The sequence below is a fragment of the Prorops nasuta genome, unplaced genomic scaffold (assembly GCF_024137725.1).
Source record: "Prorops nasuta isolate Cenicafe-Biocafe unplaced genomic scaffold, Cenicafe_Pnas_1.2 PNAS00007, whole genome shotgun sequence".
NCBI classification, from domain to species: Eukaryota; Metazoa; Arthropoda; class Insecta; order Hymenoptera; family Bethylidae; genus Prorops; species Prorops nasuta.
Genome location: NW_027116804.1, coordinates 8041957 through 8063814, shown reverse-complemented (window position 1 = coordinate 8063814; position 21858 = coordinate 8041957). Strand labels below are relative to the sequence as shown.

The 21858-nt window shown below is 42.3% G+C and overlaps 1 protein-coding gene across 1 annotated transcript; it reads right to left on the bottom strand.

The window, feature by feature from the left end:
- Positions 1-1042: 1042 nt before the first annotated feature.
- On the bottom strand, positions 1043-5768 carry LOC136775065 (uncharacterized). Its single transcript, XM_066729542.1, has 5 exons — positions 5673-5768; positions 5437-5500; positions 3320-3450; positions 1898-3208; positions 1043-1513 (listed from the first exon to the last, which is right to left on the bottom strand). The coding sequence occupies exons 1-5, from the start codon at positions 5766-5768 to the stop codon at positions 1043-1045; spliced, it is 2073 nt and encodes a 690-aa protein (XP_066585639.1).
- Between the last annotated feature and the right edge of the window lie 16090 nt (positions 5769-21858).

Sequence of the window (21858 nt, the reverse complement as noted above, 5' to 3'; positions counted from 1 at the left end):
ATGATCGACTTTCTAGGGAATTTCGGTCTACGAAGATTCCCTAGAACCCCAGAAAACAGAATTCCCCAGAAAGGAACGCGGACTTAGAAGCTCCCGGACTGGGCAATTTTCCCTGGAGTATTCCCCAGTAAAATCCCCAGCCACGGGAGGAAGCGAAATAGGAGAAGTGGTTTTAGGGAAGGGGAAGTCCCCTTACCCCTCGGCCTACTTCTCCTAGAGCTATAGTGGCTCCGAGCCACCCCAACCCCTAGGGTGAATGCTACCTCTCCCGCTACCCGACTCTTTCGAGAGCCCTGGACTTGAGGGTCGGAACACTGGGTCCGAGGTAGTCCTCGGAGGCAGTGTGGAGGGGAAGGAGAGGGTTAACTTCTCCCGGGCAGTCCCCGGAGAAATTTCCCTTAGGAGGGAGGATATTGCCGCAGAGGGGTAGTCCCCTCTTGGTAGGCGGTGGGTGGTTGGGTGATACTTACCAAAGATCTACCCGTCGAGTTCGCCAGTGGAGGCGGTCGTTTGCTGGCCAATGGAGGCGCTGCCGTTGAGGCGTCAAAAGAAGAAGCCGTGGAGGCGTCAAAGATGCTGCTGTTGCTGCGGTCAAGCAGCGGTCGAGCAAGGCTGAGGTGCGATGGGTCCTTATCAAGGACCCATCTATATAATTCCGCGGCACGAAACTTGCCAGCGAGAGAGCTGCTCGTGGCGCTGGCCACCTAGTGGTCAGGCGCGCAAGCTGTGCCGCGGCCGCGACGCGCCAGGGCCTGTAGACGCGCAAGCGCGCCGCGGTGCGAGATAGAGAGAGACAGGTGGAGCGGCTACACGCTGTTGGTCTAGCCGTCCCCTGTGAACGCAATAGAGACAGGGAGATATAGCAAAAATGTGGAATCTACTTCTCAGCATTGTTGCTCCTCTCGATCTTGAACAAACTCCCCCCGTTGACGCGATGGCGTCAAGACAAGGAAGAAGAAAGTTAACTCAGTTTAAAACAAGTTTATTTACAAAAATAAAAAAAAATAAAATAAAAGATATAAAACAGATAGGGACGAGACGACTATTGTTTGGGCTTCACTTGGAACTTGGCGGAGTGAAGCTCCAACGCTGGTGACCACCTCAGGGTGATTTTGCCCTGGGGGGCCCAGGCCTTCCAGCGCCTCAGTTTGAGGGCCGTGTAGAGGGGCACCTCTATGGTTTGCCCGAATGCCCTTACGATAATTTTTTGCGCATTGCGCTCGAGTTCCCTGGCGCTGGGATCGTCTAAGACTTTCCCAGCCCAGTTCGTCGAGGCAATGCGCTTCTGGGCGGCAACAACGGGTCTCCGACGTCGCGGGTTCGCCGGTGGTTTCCGTGGCGGTGGTGGTGGTGGCGCCTTTAGCCCCTCCGGGGAAATACTGCCGATCAACCGCCGAAACTCAGATTCCTCCCGGGGGGCATGTAACTCGAGGACATCGTCCCCCTCGTCCTCATATCCGATGCCCAATAGTTGAGCCCAGGGATAATCCGCCATGATCAAATCTCGCTGCACCTAAAAAGGTAAATGATGAGTGCGAAGACTCAGTAAGTATTTTTGGAGTTTTGGAAGAAAAGACGTGGCGGAGATCATAAAGTGTTCCTGAAGGTTTGGCACAGGAAACAGGACGACCTGAAGAGTCCCAGGACGCCCGAGAGAGGAGGTGGTAACCTGAAAAGTCCCAGGAAACCAGGAAAAGAAAGTTAAGCAACCTGAAGAGTCCCAGGAAGCTTGAGAAGGAGAGATGACAACCTGAAGAGTCCCAGGATGCCGTAAGGCAGGGTAAAGATAGACCCTGATGCGACCCCAAAGCAAGGGCTAAGAAGGGAGTTTACAAAGTTGCGAGAGACTCCGTTGGATCTCTTTTTTCGCGGTTTTAAGTATAGCTACGCGAGCTACCCCATCTACACCAGGGACTAGTTTGAGAATCCGCTCCAAGGTCCACATGCGCGGGGGGTTGTTGGGTACTTTGATCAGTACCAGATCTCCTTCACCAAATTCCGAGTTAGTGTTCTGCCATTTTGGCCTATTCTGCAACGTGTGTAGGTATTCGGAAGACCACTTATTCCAGAATGTCTCGGTGATTCTAGTCACGGTTTGCCAACGATTTAATGACGATTCGCGTAAATCCAATGTGGAAAATTCCGGTGGAGAATTTAACGCCCGACCTGACAAGAAATGCCCCGGAGTGAGTACGTCCAACGACTCAGGATCATCATGTAACCGCGAAATAGGCCGTGAGTTGAGGCAGGCCTCAATCTTGGTCAGCAGTGTGGTCATTTCTTCGAAATTTGGCACGAAGACTCCGAGGGAGCGCTTTAGGTGGTGCTTCATACTTTTTACCGCACTCTCCCAAAGACCGCCCCAGTGAGGAGTGGCGACCGGAATGAATTTCCACTCGATTTCGCCGAAAGAATCGGTTTTCCGAGCGCGGGCGGCTTCTACAGCGCATTGGTAGGCGCGTTTGAGTTCTGCGTCCGCTCCTTGAAAGTTGAGGCCGTTGTCTGAGTACATGACGGCGGGTTTTCCACGACAAGAGATAAAACGAGACAGCGCGGCGAGGAAGGCCTCGGTATCCAGTCGAGAGACGAATTCCAAGTGAACAGCACGGGTAGATAGACATACGAACACGGCCACGTAGCATTTTATGGCTTTTGCATTACGACCGTGATGTAATTTCACCGAAAAGGGCCCGGCATAGTCTACTCCGGTGTGTTCAAAAGTGAAACTGCGGGAAACCCGAGCGGCAGGAAGTGAACCCATGAGTTGGTTATCGAGTTTAGCGCGTTCGCGAACACACGTGATGCATTTATGAACACATGATTTTACTAGATTTCGCGCATTCACGACCGAAAACCTTTGTCGCAACGTGGACAAGGTTAATTGGAGTCCCCCGTGAATTGTCTGTAGGTGGGTTTGCCTAATGAGTATGGCAGTTAAGTGACAATCCGGTAAAATAATGGGGTGTTTCATTTGTTCAGAAATTTCGGCGTTCCGAAGCCGCCCCCCTATTCTTAAGATTCCTTGCGAATCAATGACCGGATATAATGAAAGAAGCTTGGACCGCGACGGTATACGTAACCCATGATTCAAGGCTGAGATTTCGCTCGCGAAGTGTGTTCGTTGAACAGCCTGTACCAAGGCTTCAATCGAACTGCGAATTTCCGATGCAGACAGGAGGGAATCCTCCCATTGGCCGGTTTTCCTGGTCTGCTGGACAAATCGAAGAACATAGGCCATAACTCGGACCAGTTTAGACCAAGACGAAAACTTATCAAAAAACCAACACTCAGTTGTGTCTAGTTGAGCGGTTAACGCTACCTTCCGACTTTCTTCCTCGGTTTCAAAGACCTGAACAGGTTTTGCGGTGTGCTCACAGAGAAAAGCAGGCTCATGCCACCAAAGTGAGTCCTCTGATAACTGTTGAACACTGGTTCCTCTTGAGCACAAGTCTGCAGGATTCAACTTAATGGGTACATAATGCCAGCTGGCTTCCGGTAAATACGTTTGAACGTACGAAACGCGATTGGCCACAAACGTCTTCCAATGGACGGGTTGCTTTGAGTAGAGTAGCTAAGGGGATTCTATGACCGGGTGACGAGGGGGTCGGGGTCCCGCGGGGGCAAGGGAAGTAGGGGAATTGCCCCCTCTCCTCGAGCGGTTGTGCGCATGCGCATCCTCCTCCCCCGACGTTAAACTCGTAGGGTACACAAGTGGGCCCACTCTTACGTTAAGCAGTGGACGCAGAGAAAGAGAGAAAGAGAGAGAGAGAGAGAGAGAGAGAGATTCCATCGATGATTGTCGGTATCGCTAACTACCGATAGTTGTCGCGTGTATCCCCCCTCTGACTCCTTTGGGGGGGGGGGGGGGGGTACAAATGTGGCCTCCCCCTTTTACCTTAAATTCCTTAAAGAGCGGTGCCCAAGCGAATCTTGATGCTCCTGGGATGAGAGTTGGGGGGTGCCCAACCGAGTCTTTACGCTCCTGGGTGCCCGCGCGACCGACTTCTTTTAAGGCGAATAGTGTAGACGCTTTGGAGAAAGAGAGAGAGAGAGAGAGAAAGAATACTCGTAGAGAGCGATCCAGTGATCGCTCCCCCATATTTTTTTTTTTTTTTTTTTTTCGTAAGTTAGAAAAAAGGGAATCTTTTTTTTTTTTTTTAATTATAATTTATTGAAGTATTAAAAAGGTTTTATTTACAATGCTTTTTTTTAGAAATTTTTTTTACATTCAATTGCATGATGTATATATTTATGACAAATGCTACACCACTCTGGTAGTGAACAATTGATGCGTAGGTGACCATATTTTGTACAATTTGTACACCAGTAATGTGGTGTGAGATCTATCTGAGGCTCCATTTGCGTAGCCTCAGTTCTTGTAGCAATGGACTCCGTTTGTGTGGCCATATTTTTCACCTGGGACATATTTGAAAAACATTTTGTTATTTTTTTTTTTTTTTTTTTTTTGATATTGTAATAACTATTTTAACAAAGCAAATATACTTACAAAAATCACAAAAAGATTTTTAGGCTTTCGCTGCTTCTCCTTCGTTTTCCTCCTCCTCCTCCTCCTCCTCCTCCTCATGCTCTTCTTCTTCTTCTTCTTCCTCTTATTCCACCTGCTCTTGCTCCGCTTGCTGTAGCCCTTCTTGTATTCGATTTCTGAGCTCCACTAGTTTTTCAACTAGTACTATCAAATCAGGATCGTCACCCAACAAATCTTCGTCCTCTTGCACTTCTTCCTCCATTTTACCCATTATTTCCACAAGTTCTTTAACCAAGGCGCTAAATTCAGGATTATCCTCCGGATTCCTCAACAAATCTTCGTCCTCTTCCTCTATTTGTTCCTCTATTTCACTTATTATCCCCACAAGGTCTTCAATCAAGGCATCAAAATCAGGATTATTCTCAAAAATGTCTCGTTTTTTAGGTGTATCACAGAACATTGTCACTGTCGTTGCTAGCGTTAAAATGATCTCAAGATTTTTCGTCACTAGTCGCTCAGATGCAAAACGATCTTCCAATGAAATATGAACTTACTGATTAGACACGTATTTTGTAGTTAATCTGATACCTTTCTTTCTTCTTTATCAATACATACATATTAGTCTACTCTTTATCAAAACGTATTAGCCTCCTATCCGAGAAGCGGAACGCAGTCAAAGAGAAGGAGAAGGAGAAATAGAATTTTGAGGTTGTGAAATGAACGATATTTTTTTTTTGTTTTTTTAATTAAAATTTATAAATATATTTTTAATAACAACACATAAAAAAAAAGTTATAATTGAATTTAATAATAAAATATTATAAAAATGAAGTGGTAGTGAGAGTAGCAGTAGGAGCGGTATCATCTACGAGAAAAAATATTTATTATACTACTTATCCAAGCACTTGATAAATTTTTTTTTTTTTTTTTTTTTTTTCATTGATTCTTACCGATTGTTGATGGTTTCCAGTAGCTGGAGAACGTCATTATCCTCATCGAACCGTAATATATTTTCTGGAGAAATTTCTTGCTCCATATCAATACCCTCCCACTCCATTTCACTACTAAAATCTGATAGATGAACCTCATCATCATCATCATCATCATCATCATCGTCATTATCCCCATCAGACTGGATATTTGATGTGGATTGTTGCCGCTGAAGCTTCTTCCTCAACATTCTCACAATCGCGGTCAACGCGTTGTTATTCACGTCTTCTATTTCACCCCAATCTCCTTCCAAATCTACTTCTTCTTCTTCTTCCTCCACTAATTCATCCATATTTAGAATGTTTTCAATATTTTGTTCAGTAGATAATCTGTACAATTTAATTACACCCATTTTTTTTTTGTAGAAACTATCACGTCAAGCAAACTCGGTAGACTGAGAATGGTAGAGATGTAAGCTCAATACGAAATGTATAATTATTATTATTTTCTCTATCAATACGTATTAGATTTCTCCACTTCACAATAACTATTAACAGGTTATTATCCTCCTCTTCTACTACCTCGTCCATACTTTGGATGATATCGTTTTATCATTTTTCACGTGAATTCAAGGTTGAGGAGCAGGGGTTTGCTAGTTGAACAATCGTTGTAGTTTTTAATATATATTTTTAATAATAATATTATATACACACAATAACAATAATAGTAATGATAATATTGGTCTTAAACTGGAGCAGCAGCAGCAGCAGCAGCAGCAGAATCTGCGATTAAAAAATTGAAAATGATTTATTATTATTATTATTAGTCTTAAATTTTAATTTCATGAAGTACTTAATGTTAGAAGAGTTAAAACTTTTCTTACCGATTGGTGGCTAAAGACGTGGTATAGGTTGATTATTGACATTATCAGAATCACCAGCACCAGCAGCAGCAGCAGCAGCAGCAGCATTAGGCTGAAGCGGTGCAGGTCTTCAAAGTGGTTGATGCTGCTGCTGCAGAAGCCTCCATGTATTTCGTCCTACTACTAACCGCGGTGTTGGCTTTACTATAGCTACAGGCTTTCCTGTTTGTTGATAATCCAACAATGTCATTTTTTTGTCTGGTAAACTGATTTTTTTTTGGTTCGAATTCATTTTGTCTACTGTCAGAAACACTACTGAAGTCGACATTGCTCTCCAGTACGAATAATCCTTATCTATCTCTACTCTAGATTGAGTTACATCTCTTAATCAAAACGTATTAGATTTCTTTCCGTTTACCCCTGATGAAATAGGAAGGGGAATATTTACAATAATATTTCTACAATAATTTTTAAACTATTCTATAAAAATTTAATAATAAAAGAAAAAGAAATGTGGTGATTCATCTTCCTTCTTAGTCTACTTTGACGCATTATCTTTTTCCTCCTCCTCCCCCTCCTCTATTTTTTTCTCTTCTTCTTCTTCCTTCTTCATCTCCTTTGGCTCAATATCTTCCCCGGTCTGTTTCTCTTCGTCTTTCTTCACTTTAATTTAAAAATACAAATAGGTAATAATTATGAGAAGGTAAAAAAATAAAGTAAATACTTACATTCTTCCTCCTCTATTTTCTCCTCCTCCTCCTCCTCCTCCTTCTCCTCTATTTTTTTCTCCTCTTTAACTTCTTCCTTCTTCGTCTCCTTTGACTCAATATCTTTTTCCTAAGTCTCTTCGTCTTTCTTCACTTTATTTTTTTGAAGAAAAAAATTTTACAAACAAATAATAATTATGGAAATGTAAAAATATTATAAAATAAATACTTACAGTTTTTATGCAAATAATGATGCAGTTTCCGTTCATACTCTTCGAAGTAACGATTGAAGAAATCGTTAATTCGATTCACGTATTCCTCTGTCAATTCTCTGGGAGGAGTGGGTGAAAGAGGAACAATATCCTCTTGAATCATGATTAATTTACACTTTTCGCAGCTCATTTTTTCTTACTGTCACCGACGATGTTGTAACATTGAATGAGGCTGCGAGGACTTGTTTTCCCCTCTTTATTTCTCTATGATTTTTAAAGAATCACATTTTTGCTTTTATCCATTTGGCAAAAACTGATACCTCCTCGTACGGACAGTGGATACGTTCATTGTTCAAGTTCTTCTCTCGAACGTGTAAATTGCACGGTGTTTTTTCAAAATCATATAATTCAATTAAATCCTTAAACTTAGGGCAACCATACACTTCTAAATTAATATTATCCACATTCATCCTATTCAATAGATTTTTTTCAATGTTCCCTCCCTTGTAGGCTACTACGGGATTCTCGCACGTTAGGCAACCTCTAATAAAATCTTCCACATCCTCCTGCTCGTATTTCTCGAATCCCGTATCACTGTATTTTATACCATGCACCATATTTAGCAAAAACCACACAGTTTTTTTGTCTTTTTCACTAAGGTTTTTCATACTGTCACGCAAACGAAAAGATGCGTAAGAAATTTGGTTACTTTTTAAATCAATTATAGCTATATCTTTATATTTAAGTTCTTTTTTATAAACTAAGAAACCTTCTATATCCATTATGTGAGTTATTCTATGCATTGTTGCGCTATTCTCGACGAAGATAAAAACTGAAATGAAGCATCTCCGAAGAAATATCTCCGTAGAGAGAGAAAGATTTTTTAAAAATATAAAGTTACATTCGATAAGGAGTCCATTCTTTCTTAATCTCTGGAAGATATTTTTTTTCCGAAGAAACTAACAATGGGAAAAAATTCTTAGAAAATATCCCCTCCTAAAAAAAAACATTAAATTTTAATATTTTCTTAAATGCGACAAAAAAAAAGATCGTTCAGTATTGCATCGAGCGACTGACGACGACGATAATGACACCGACATTCGTTGATTTTCAAGGTTTTGTATTGACCGACAAGAGTTTTATAGTTAAAGAATTTGCGGTGTTGCGTGATAATGAAGTGTATCACAATGTATTTTCACCACCATTTCAAGAAGCTTGGTTGAGCGATCTCGAGAGAGAACAGAATGAGTAAGTATTTTTTTTTTTTTTTTGAATGTATTGTTTTGTATATAATTTTATTTTTTTTTTAAAGTTGGCTTTATTTTAATCGACATGGATTCAATTGGACCGACGGTCATTCACCTTATTACAAGCATAAAGATGTAATAAGAAAGTATGTAACGTCGTACGATGAAGATTGGATTTTCGTGAAAGGACGGGAGAAATATGATTGGTTGAGAAAAATTTGCAACTTAGAAAATATATACAATACGAAGGAGTGTGAGTGGGGTAAATTTAGTCTTGGATGGAGTAAAAATTTCGAACCACCGTTACCCAAGTGTATGAATCATTATGGTATATGTTCACTGCAAAATGTTTACTTTATGAAATCTGTATATGATCAATATATAAAGGAATAAAAGACTTCTGAAAAAAAAAAACAATGTATATCAATGTCAGTATGCATCTCGGACGAAACAATGGGATGTGTAGATACCCCTACTTCCATTCTCTATTCGATATATATAAGCGTTACTCTTCGGGAGAGACGCATTCGCAATTATTAATTTATTGTTGTTGTTGTTCACCGTATGACAGAGTCATTTCTTTAAGAAAAAACATAAAATGTCGACTGAATTGCGAAGAAAATTTTTTACAATTAATAGTGCGAATGAGTACGATGCGTGGGTACTGGAATGTCGCGAGCATATTCGACGATTGAGCAACGCGGATCGAGCTTTACCCGTTGGAACGCGTCAGAAGAATTTTGCCGAAATCGCGTGTATAAAGTGTCTGTTGCTACGAGCGCAGAGGGAATTGAATTATATTAAATCAGGAGCTGGTTGTAGCAATGACGTACAAGGACTTACCTGGGAGGAGCTTAATTCGGCGTTTCGAAGTCGAATATGCAGCGGCATGGTAGTTAATAGTAATTATATAGAGCCTAAGGATTTTTTAGTAGACGCGGAAGTATTAGTGCGTACGCGTATAGATAAGGTATTTGTTAGTGCAAATAGTGTTAAGGTTAATTGTGTATTTAACGGACAATTCATCTCTAAGTACCAGAGTGATGATAAAAACATTAGTACGACTAATGCTACATTGTATAAGACTGATAATTTTAGTGATTGGTATAGGAAAAACATTTTAGACGTTATAATGAAAAAATTAAGTGAATTTCAAGAGCGTGATAGTGGATGGGCTTTGCACAAAATTCATTATTTAATAGTTAACATTAATCGTTTTAACCCGTTGCACGCGGGTTGTAGAATTAATATACCATCCGCTATCACGAGTAGGAAAGCTCTGATAAATTTAGAAACCAGTGATAATGCATGTTTCGCGTGGTCCGTGACGGCGGCACTCTATCCGGCAAAACCTACGGCTAATCCAAAGCGCACGTCCTCTTATCCACATTTTCGGACGGTTTTAGACGTCGGTAGCCTAACCTTTCCGACTACGCTAAAACAGATTCCGAAATTCGAGACGGATAATGACGTGTCGGTTAACATCTTTACCTTGGAGAATGAAGAGCCAAATATCGACGCAAAAATCGTACCGCTTCAGGTGACGAAGAAGAAGAGATCGAGGCATGCTAATCTTCTTCTCGTCAACGATGAACAGGGGGCAGGACATTTCATGTGCATAAGGAATCTGTCGAGATTGGTGCGAAGTCAATTCACCAAGAGCAAAAATGCGCATTATATATGCGATCGGTATGTATTAATAATGATACAAATATAACTGCATATGTTTTATTTATTTATTTATTTTTTTTTTTTTTTTTTTTTTTTTTTTTTTTTTAGATGTCTCCACTACTTTTGCACAGTGGAGAGGCTGGAGTCGCATGAGCAGGATTGCTCGCAGCTCAACGATAATCTCCGATTGATGTTACCGAGAGAGTCCGAGGATCGCTGGGTTTCCTTCAAGAACATCAAAAATGGGGAACGAGTGCCATTCGTCGTATACGCGGATCTGGAGTGCATATTATCAAAAGTTGAACAATCGAACAGTAGTGATATTTATCAGAAGCATGAACCTATGAGTGTAGGCTATTATTTAAAAAGTGCTCGCGATGCGTCACTCTCGAAATACGATGCTCATCGGGGTGCCGACTGCATCGAATGGTTCGTACGCGAGCTCGAGGTCATTGCGCGCATCGCGAGCGAGAAACTGGGGACTGTCGTGCCCATGCATAATCTTAGTATTAGCGAACGATCGCGTCACTATAATGATCCCAATTGTCATATATGCAAAAAGCCGTTTCTTCCGAATCAACTACGAATTCGCGATCACGATCATCTGACCGGCAGATACAGAGGACCGGCTCACAATAATTGTAATTTAAATTTCAAAGATTCGCATGTCATTCCAGTCATTTTCCACAATTTTTCCGGCTATGATTCACATTTCATTTTCGAGACGATCGCTAATTTGTACGAGGGATCGGTATATCTGCTGCCTGTGCATAAGGAAAAATACATTTCATTCACCAAATATCTGCGAAATTATAATATACGGCTGAGATTTATCGATTCGTTCAAATTCATGGCCTCCAGTTTGGACAAATTGAGCTCGTACTTGGCGGAATCTCAGCTGACAAATTTGAGGTCACAATTTTCGGAATTGAGCGTCGAACAGTTGAATTTGCTTACGAGGAAAGGTATTTTTCCTTACGACTATATAGATAGCGCGGCTAGATTGGAAGAGACGGCTTTACCACCGCGACAGTCGTTTCGCAACAGACTGACCGACAGCGATATCAGCGAGGAAGCATACAATCATGCCGTAGAGGTATGGACCAAATTCCACATGCGCACACTTGGGGAGTACAGTGACCTGTACCTGAAGACCGATGTCCTATTGTTGATCGATGTTTTCGAAAGTTTTCGCGATAGTTGCATGCTAAATTATGAGTTGGATCCAGCCCATTATTATACGCTACCGGGCTTCACCTGGGACGCGATGTTGAAGCATACGGGAATCAGGCTGGAGCTTTTCACGGACGTGGATATGTTGCTGTTCGTGGAGCGCGGTATACGCGGTGGTTTGAGTCAGTGCTCCCATCGTTACGAGAGGGCCAACAATCGGTATATGCGGGACTACGATCCGGCGGAACCGTCGAAATATCTCATGTATTACGACGTAAACAATCTGTATGGGTGGGCAATGTGTCAGCCGCTGCCCACCCATGGATTCCAATGGATCGAGGACGCTGCCAATCTCGATGTCTCCGCTATACCCACGGATCATCCCGAGGGTTATATTTTGGAGGTCGATTTGGAGTATCCGCGCGAGCTTCACGACAAACACGCGGACCTACCGTTCTGCATGGTGCGCGAGAAGCCGCCGGGCGCGAGCCAGGAGAAGCTGCTGGCCACTTTAAACGATAAGACCCGTTACGTAATACATTATCGCGCTCTGCAACAATGTATGCGTAATGGACTCGTACTGAAGCGTATACATCGCGGTTTAAAGTTTCAGCAGTCCACCTGGCTACGCGATTACATCGAGCTGAACACGCGTTTGCGCACCGCGTCCACCAACGAATTTGAGAGGAATCTCTTCAAGTTGATGAACAACGCGGTTTTCGGTAAAACAATGGAGAACGTGAGGAATAGAGTTGACGTGAGGCTCGCAATCAAGTGGGAGGGAAGATACGGGGCGGAAAGCCTGATTTCCAAACCGAATTTTCACAGTCTCGCGATTTTCAACGAGAATTTGGTCGCGATTCAATTGTCGAAATTGTCCGCGAAATTTGATAAACCCATTTACGTGGGAATGAGTATTTTAGATATTTCAAAAATTTGCTTGTATGAATTCCACTATGACTATATGCTTCCTACATTCGGCGGTAAATGTAGAGCGATGTATACCGACACGGACAGTCTGATATACAGTGTCGAGTGCGACGACGTTTACTCGGTCATGAAACGCGATCTCGCGCGATTCGACACCAGCGATTATCCTGACGATAATCGGTATGACTTGCCACGCGTCAACAAAAAGATACCCGGTCTGATGAAGGACGAGAACAATGGTCGTGTCATGACCGAGTTCGTAGGACTGAGGGCAAAAATGTATACTTTCAAGGTGCAGGACTGTGCGAGAATTACCAAAAAAGCCAAAGGTGTCAAAGGTTACGTTATCGATAGAAATATAACATTTGACGACTACAAGGATTGCTTGGATAATTTCACCGTACAGTCTCGCAGTCAAAATTTGATTCGATCGAGGCTGCACCAGGTTTTCTCGATCAGTCAGAGAAAGGTCGCCCTCAGTCCGTACGACGACAAGCGTTTCGTTACACCCGGCACCGCGGCGACTCTACCCTGGGGACATTATAGTCTAAAATAATTTGTTTATTTATTTATTTATTTATTCTATATTTTGATACATCTTAATAAAAGTTATTATAAAACATTGCTCTTATTTATCCAGGAATTGTGCGTCCTGTCGAATCCCAGCCACTTAACGAACACTTTATCGCCCTTTCTACGCAATACTCTCTCCACCAGATACACATCGGGATTGATGGTTTTCGAAAGCTCGTATTCGTAAAATCCACCCAACAGTTCCGTACCCCTGGAATCCTTGAGGAGATACGTAGCGGGATTGGTCCTCTGCACTTTCGCCACCTCGAATATTTCGGTAGTCCAATTAGGCGTGTAGCCTTTGGCGAACATCTGCTTGTATTTACTGATTCGTACGAAATCACCGACTTTGAACTTGGCACGATCTGCGACCTTGATGTGGCTGTATACTGTCTTGAGTAGCTTATCTGCATGCTCGGGTTTCACATCCACGGGACGCATTCCCGTGGTACGATGCTTTCGCGCATTGTACGCGTCCACCAACTCTTGCAGCATAGCGCGCCACTTGTAATTACCGTTCAACGTAAATCGTTTCCACATTTCCGTCTTCAACGTACGATTCCAGCGCTCGACTATCGACGCTTTCATCACGCTGTAGGTCGAGTAGTGATTTATCCCGCGTTTCTTCATCAACGCCCGAAAGTCACTGTTGTAAAACTCCTTGCCGTTGTCGGTCTGTAAATTTTTCGGACATCTGCCGTTCTTCAGTAGGATTCTCGTCATTGCCGTCGTCACTTCTCCGCCGCTCTTGGTCTTCAATGCCACCGCCCAAGCGTATTTCGAGAGGGTATCGATTACAGTGAGAATGTACTGGTGACCCGCATCGACGTAATTGCGCATATCAACAAGATCGGCCTGCCAGAGATCGTCGAAGCCGCGCACGATGACTCTTCTGCGTGGAAAATTTATCCTCGCCGGTGCGTGGAGCTCCTCCACCAACTGTATCTTTTCTTTGCTCATTTTTTCAAAAATAGACAGATTCTTCGAAATTCCTAATGAAAAGTGTTGCTAAGTATTGCTCTTTCCAGATCTCTTTTACTCACTTTATCATCCAATTTTTCACAAATTGTTTGAAAAATTTGGTCCATCTTTTTCTCAAATTGTTCATTATGTTTATTCAATGTCATTGTCAGATATTGTTTGAATTCATGCAGTAAATGTTCTAAATTTGGTTCGTGTTTCCTACTCTCACCATCCAGTCCAATTCCAAATTTATTTATCGACATTTCAAAAATCAGTCTCCTGTTCCTCGTTATTATTATTCCTCTTTTTGATGGCTCGTAATGTCGAGAGTATACAGTCTACGATGTATGTTAAACAAATGCAAATTTCACAGCAGCAGGAGTCAGACATTTATTTACCTCGTACTACCGAAAGACGTTGATATTACACTGAGGTAAGAGTGTAACGTGCAACTTTCTTTATACGATGAGATCCTCGTCGCGCAACTCCTCGATTATCGACTGTATCTCGTTGTGATGACTCGTATTACCGGCAGCCACCGACGCGATCAAAAGTCTCAAACGTTCGATCAATTCATTCGGATCGTTCCAATGTACGTAGTTGATTGGTCCCTCGGTGACACGCATAAGACCTTTACCCTTTTTTTTCGATGATGCTGATGACGGTTTACTTGCGCTCGACGGTTTACTTGCGCCCGACGGTTTACTTGCGCCCGACGGTTTACTTGCGCCCGATGTTGACGCGTCAGAAGTTGACGATTTTCTTGCGCGTGATGTTGATGGTAACCGATAAGGCGGTAAAATAGGTTTTCCCAATAGCAATGGTTTCATAATTTCTGTATATTTTGCACCTCTATTACCTTTGATTTGTTTTAGACTATCGTTTAACAGTTTATGCGCTTTAGTTTGATTGAGAATACTCTTGTATTGTTCCAAATCGTCGGGTTTTATAATGGCTCGATTGGGTTCTCTCATGAAAATTAGTTCATAAGTACCCATTGTACCGGTGTATAACGTCTTATCGAGAATAATATCTCCCTCATGACTTATTTCAAATTTACATTTACCAAGCGTCAGTTGATCATCTTCATAACGAGGTCCAAAAGCACGATCAATCAAGTTATCCCTATCAGTCAGAAGTAATTTAATATACTTGCCAGGGATCGGATGTAATTGAATATGTTGAAAGACATGTTGAAACAAGCCTGGTTCCTGTTTTTCATCAACATTTAATTTTTCTAGCAAACTTTTTTTTGAATCGGGCGACGGTTGATCGGTTATAGAAGACTCGTCGTCGTCGTCGTCGTCGGTCATGAAATCCAATGGATTCGTAATAGTTTCACTAATATTACTACTACTAAGATTCTTTGCTCGTTTATGCGGTGTCGATGTGAAATAGGCTCCCCTCTTCAATTTATCGTTGTATTTGACAAACGAACTATTATTATTATTATTATTTGTGTTATCCTCCGTTTGCGAAACGAGTTTCTTCAATGGTTCGACTATCGGCTTGAATGTCTCGTTCAAACTGCTCTCCATTATCGCCTTCTCCGATTTCAAGGCACGATGCTTGTCGCGAATGACCTCGCTCGTCTTGGCGATCCTCTTCAGAAGCGATTTTTCATCCATCGCGATGCTGTATAAAACAGCTTTCCCCCGAATTGAACGGTTTTTAACCGACCTGTTGCGATGCTGTATTCTCCCCGAACCGACACGGGTTTTAACCGACCTGACACGGTGATCCGAACAGCCTGCGCTCCAGTATCAAACTGACACTCAAGGCCGTGATCGTGAAACTTTACCGGCATGATTATCGACATTCACAAGGCCGAAACCTTACCGGCAAGGTCGAAACCTTACCGGCCTGACAAGACCGTTCACTCGATCGTGGCGTACTCGTTGAAACCTTTGCGATAACGACCGTTCCTCAGAGAGCTATCCTTGTCTATTACTAAGAAACCGTAATCGCGACTCCAACAGGTCGAACACAATGTGAGAAATTTCTCATACGACATATCACTGTTGACGTGATCGTTGAAAATATGCTTCAGATTAGTTCCATCCTGCTTAAATATTATTAGCAAGTTTGCGTTATCTCGTATCAGATGCTTCGGTATTTTTGCATAAGTCTGACAGAGGTAGAAACAATCGATGTTGGAATGTCTACCCATGCAAAAGTAGTCCCTTATATTGTCCTGCTTGTCGTTGGCCACATCGTCGAATATGAAAAAGGAATTCGGCTTTGCATCCGCGACGTTCACAACCTCGCAATTGTTGGAAAATTGAAAGTAACCAATTTCCTCCGTTTCCTGCAGAAGCTGCTCCAGATATCGATACTTCGGTTGCTGCAGCGATTTCGAATAGACGTACAGGTTCTCGAATCTCACACCGTGCGGACTCTCTATGAGGCTCAGCAGCACGTTTGTCTTACCGCAATTCGACGGACCGCAAACTATGCAGCGTATCGTAGATGGTAATAGCGATCCGTGACGTTTTTTTTTATTTGCGCGGTAGCATTGTGAGCATCCAAATTTGTCACGCGAATAGTCGGCACGTGCTTCACGAAATGCATCCTCGCTATTAACCTTCGGGAACAGCCGTATCGTTCATTTATATTTCGCGAATTACGGAACTATTCGGTCAGTTGCCATTACGATGGCGTTCATGCTAGTCGTCGTCGATTCTCTGCATAACTTGACGAATCATCAGCTCGAACACATACCGAAGATCGTATTGCTCGAGTACTTTCCAGACAGTATCGCGAGTGTGTGGGAAAGATTACCTCGGCACATTCGCGCGGACTCGGATGTGCAGCAATATCAATATTGTTTGCAACACTACAATCTACCTGATACCACTCACCACGACGGACCACCGAGACGGATAAAAGACTGTTACGTTTGTCAGCAAGAGAAGCAGTTGCTCTAAATGTCTGGATCGTTCTTCAATAAAGTCTTGAAAAAATTGCCATTTGAGCTGCACGTGCCCGGTTACAATTATTGCGGACCCGACACTCGACTTCGCGAAAGATTGGAGCGCGGCGATCGTGGTATAAATCCGCTGGACGAGGCCTGCCTCGATCACGACTTAGCATATTGGCACAACGAGGATCTACCGGAGCGTCATCAGGCCGATAAAGTGCTAGCGAGGAGAGCGCGTGAACGTATTAACGCAAGAGACGCGACCTTGGGTGAACGCGCGGTCGCCGCAGCCGTATGGGCATCGATGAATGCTAAGCGTAAACTTGGCTTGGGATTACATAATAATAATATTGTTGCGATGAAGAAAGCAGTAGCGGCTAAAAAAAAGAACAACAACAAGAAAAAAATTGGTATTACGAGGAAGAGAAGAATTCGAATGCCGAGGAAACGGGGTGGTATAATACCTATACTTCCACTACTAGGTGCAGTCGGAGCATTGGCAGGTGGAGCATCGGGTATAGCGAGTGCTGTAAACCGTGCAAAAGCTGAGAGAGAACGATTGCGGGAAATGCAACGTCACAATCGCGCGATGGAAGCGTCGCGCGAGAGAGGCCGAGGTCTTTATCTGAAACCGTACAAGCGAGTCGTCGGAGCGGGTATCCGTGGAAAAAAAAAAACAACAAAAAAACGGTCGAGGAAGAAAATGAATGAGGGAAAATTTCGTCGTCGTCGTCGCGATGCTCTCCCGGATTCAGGTCCTACTAGTAACGTACAATTGGCACTCATCTGCCGACGCATACCATACTTCCGTGGAGTCTTTATGCGCACATCTCTGCCGCTAGACGGGCCGCGGTGCAACGAGTGCGCGATCGTGAATCTCGACGATCAATGCGGTCCTGGTACCCACTGGGTAGCCTACGTCAAGCGTAACGACATCGTCCTATACTTTGATTCCTTCGGAAATTTGAAACCGCCGAAAGAATGTGTGCGTTACTTTGGCCCTAACGTTACAATCTACTACAATCATGATCGATATCAATCGTACGATAAAAGCAATTGCGGTCAGTTGTGCGTGAAATTCCTGCGAGAACAGATACTTTGAAAAAAAAAAAAATGTCTTTCACCGTGACATTATCGGATCGTAAATCAGTATTAAATTCAGATTTCTTTCCCCCCATCAATCTGCAAGACGATCGGTACGAGATCGGTCTCGTGGACATGCAAACGTACAACTCGATAGCCAATGTGGACGAGACGAATAATAAGTTCTACTACGACAACGATAAGGTACTGACGATACCCAGAGGCTGTTACGAATTGAGTGCGATAAATGAGTATTTGCAGTCTCAAATTTCTGCGAGACACGAAATTCAAGACGACATTGACAGCGTTATTCTTCTACGAGCGAATAACAATACACTGAAGAGTGAAATATTCTGCAAATATTCGATTGACTTTGGAAAACCGAATAACATTGGCTCGCTACTGGGCTTCTCGTCGAATCGCGTGATCGAGGCGAACGTCCAGGCTGAATCCGACGATACCGTGGACATTGTGAAAACAAATATTCTACGCATCGAGTGCAACATTGCGGGTGGTGCGTACACCAACGGTAGACCACGACACATTATTCACGAGTTCTTTCCCAGCGTACCACCGGGCTATAAAATCTCGGAGGCACCGAAAACCGTCATTTATCTACCGGTCATCGTCAGAGTAATCGACCGTCTCACGTTACGTATCCTCGATCAGGACGATCGTCTCGTAGACTTTGGACGTGAAGAAATTACCATAAGATTACACATTAAGAAATGTTAATTTACAAAAGTAGTAGCGAGGATTATAAAGCGGTGAAACTGGATGAAACGTTCGCTAGTCGTTCGTCCTACGTGGAGTCGAATACACCGGCTCGGAGTGAAAATCGCGACAAGAGGAGCTTCCTGCTAACGAGAAGAAATATCGAATTTTTACAATCATTGGGATTCACCGTGAAGAGATTGGGCGAAGGTAGTACATAGTGGAACAATGGCAGATCCCTTGAACGTCACCGCACCGCTGACCTACGACAATCGCATCACGAAAATGGAGATGCATGCCTACAATCCGTATGCGAACGCCTCGTTGGCGAACAGCGACGAGATTCGCATTCCCATACAGCAGCAAGATTTGATACTTCTGCCGTGCGAGAGTTATCTCTACGTCGAGGGCCAGCTGGTGGAGGGTACGCGTGACGCGAGCGCCACCAACGATGATACAGTTACGCTCGACTGCAATTCCGCGGCTTTCCTCTTCGACGAGATTCGTTATGAATTGAACGGTATCGAGATCGACCGATGCAGAAACGTCGGTATTACCAGCACTCTGAAGAATCTCGTTTCCCTGAGCACCGAGGAGAGCGCCAGTCTACGTCATTCCGGATGGTTCGTCGCTACGGCCAGAGACCGGCTCAAAAAGGAGGAGGCTGTTAAGAATTTCAGCTTTTGCGTGCCCCTGAAAATGCTGTTGGGATTCTGCGAGGATTATCGGCGAGTCGTCGTTAACGCGCGTCACGAGCTCGTTCTCATTCGCGCGCGCGACGATACAAACGCCATTTACTCGGCGGTGAAAATCACCGATTCGTCGATCAAGCTGCTACGAGTGCAATGGAGAATACCCCATGTGACCCTGAACGAAATTACGAAACTCCAATTTCTCGGTATCGTCGAGCAGGACAAGAGTCTGTCACTCGCTTTTCGCGCCTGGGAACTTTACGAGTATCCCCTTCTGCCCAAGTCGCAGCGACACACGTGGTCCGTGAAAGCGTCCACGCAATTGGAGAAGCCGCGATACGTCATTCTGGCGTTCAGAACGAACAAGAAGAGTAATCAGCACGAGGATGTGCTGAGATTTAATCATTGCAAAGTCCTCGATGTCAAACTCTATCTGAATTCCGAATCCTATCCGTACGATCGTCTCGACACTGATTTCACGAAATCCCGCTACTCCGTCCTCTACGACATGTATGTAAAGTTTTTCACCTCCTATTACGCTGGTGAGAAACTCGGGAGACCCATGCTCGACTATACGGACTTTTTGACGTACGGGCCGCTCTTCGTCATCGACTGCTCGCATCAGAACGAGTCCATAAAAACCGGCACGGTCGACGTTAAACTCGAGATCGAGTGTATGGAAATCATTCCGGATAATACTACAGCCTATTGTTTAATCATACACGATAAAATTGTACAATATAATCCTCTTACGAATATTGTTAGAAATGTAAGTTAAAAAATTATTGTTAGAAATATAAGTTTATAAAAAAAAAAAAAGAAAAATAAAATACTTTCTTAAAGTTCTTAATGTTTTATTCCTAAATTCTACATTATGGGAGATTAAACGTAGGGAATAAATAAATATTAATAATTATAAGCATCAATTAATTTTTTATTTTTAATACAAAATATCTATCAAACTTTACACTTAAATTCAACGTGTGGTATTTTCCTCCTTTGTATAGCATTATTAAATTTTTGGCTGTTGCAGCCTTTTGCAGCTGCTGCAACTGCTCCGTATCCTCCGCCAATTTTGCCATTCTCCCTGGCAGGAATACCCAATCGGCTGTTGGCAGCTTTACAATAATTTTTATGCCATATTTTGTCTTAATTATTTCAACTTCAGATATTTCGTATTCGTCATTTTCCGTTAAGCTATCTAATTTAACGAATTTTTTTGGAATGACACTTCCCAATTCATTGATCTTATTGAAGTTCATTTTTATCTCTATGAAAAAATTAGTCTCATTAGAGTAAAAAAAAAAAATCAATTAAATAATGCATTTACTAATCGAATGAAAAAGAAAATCCTTACCTTTTTTTTATTTATGTAAGAATCAAGTTTATTTTTAATGCGTTCAAACACACACAAACTTATTTTTTCTGAATAGTTCAAGCACGCGTGGTGCGACTATGCAGCTCTCGTTTAACAGACTGACTTTTTATATGAACGATATTATCATATATTAAGCGTATGCAATGTTTGGAAGGGGTAATTTTTGTTTTTTTTCTTTCTTACTTGCGATAAATTTCCATTGTGATTGACCTATAGGTTTATCACAGTATAACACAATAGGGAAAAATATCTATGGATATCTCTATATACGGGGAGGGTATAGTGTATCCTTTAAGAAAGAAAGAATGGACTTCTAATGTAATTTCATATTGAAAACAAACGATAAAAACTCTCTCTCTCTCTCTCTCTCTCTCGACGGGATTTCTTCAGAGGATTCATTCAGTCCTCGAACCTACAGCAGTACACGTTGAAAGAGCAAAATATTAAAAATGGAAAGTGAAAAGTGTTCTGTGACGATAAATCGTGCAGAAGAGGAGGAAACTGCAGCAGAATCTATGCAGGATTATATTAGGAGAATTAACGATTCTCATGAACGCTATTTTCGAGAATATGAAGCGATGCTTCAGCGAAATATGCATTGTAAGTACTTATTTTATTAATTTTTAAAAGAAGAAAACCCACCCATACATAGAATCATGAAATAATCTTACAACACACATACGAAAAAAAAAAAAAAAATTTAATTTTTTTTCCTTTTATTTTTTAGCAGCTATTGATTTAGAGAAGGAGGAGGAGGAGGAGGAGGAGGAGGAGGAGGTGATTTTTGTAAGTATACTTGATTTGTAAAGTAGTTATTACAATATTAAAAAAAGTTTTCAAATATGTCCTAGGTGAAAAATAGTAGCACGCAGACGGAACCTATTTTCGCAAAAACAGAGGCTACACAAATGGAACCTGAAATGGATTTAACACCACATTATTGGTGTACTAATTGTGAAAAGTATGGTCACCTAAAAATTAATTGTACACTTCCAGAGTGGTGTTCCATTTGTAAACAATACATTCATCATACTATCGAATGTATGAAAAACTTTTAAAAATTGTAAATAAAACCAATAAATATATTTTTACTTAAATTTGTGTTTCTTCAATACCTTTCCATCCATCCACTTTACAAAATAATATTCTGCGTTCCTTAATACTTCAATAAATTATAATTAAAAAAAAAAAAAAAGATTCCCTTTTTTCTAACTTACGAAAAAAAAAAAAAAAAAAAAATATGGGGGAGCGATCACTGGATCGCTCTCTACGAGTATTCTCTCTCTCTCTCTCTCTTTCTCCAAAGCGTCTACACTA

Coding starts and splice junctions, on each gene's coding strand:
- LOC136775065 (XM_066729542.1), bottom strand. CDS start 5,768: ATGGATGAATTAGTGGAGGAAGAAGAAGAAGAAGTAGATTTGGAAGGA. Junction 5,501..5,672: donor ACAACGCGTTGACCGCGATT/GTGAGAATGTTG, acceptor AAATTTCTCCAG/AAAATATATTACGGTTCGAT. Junction 3,451..5,436: donor CTGGAAACCATCAACAATCG/GTAAGAATCAAT, acceptor TGAATCCTGCAG/ACTTGTGCTCAAGAGGAACC.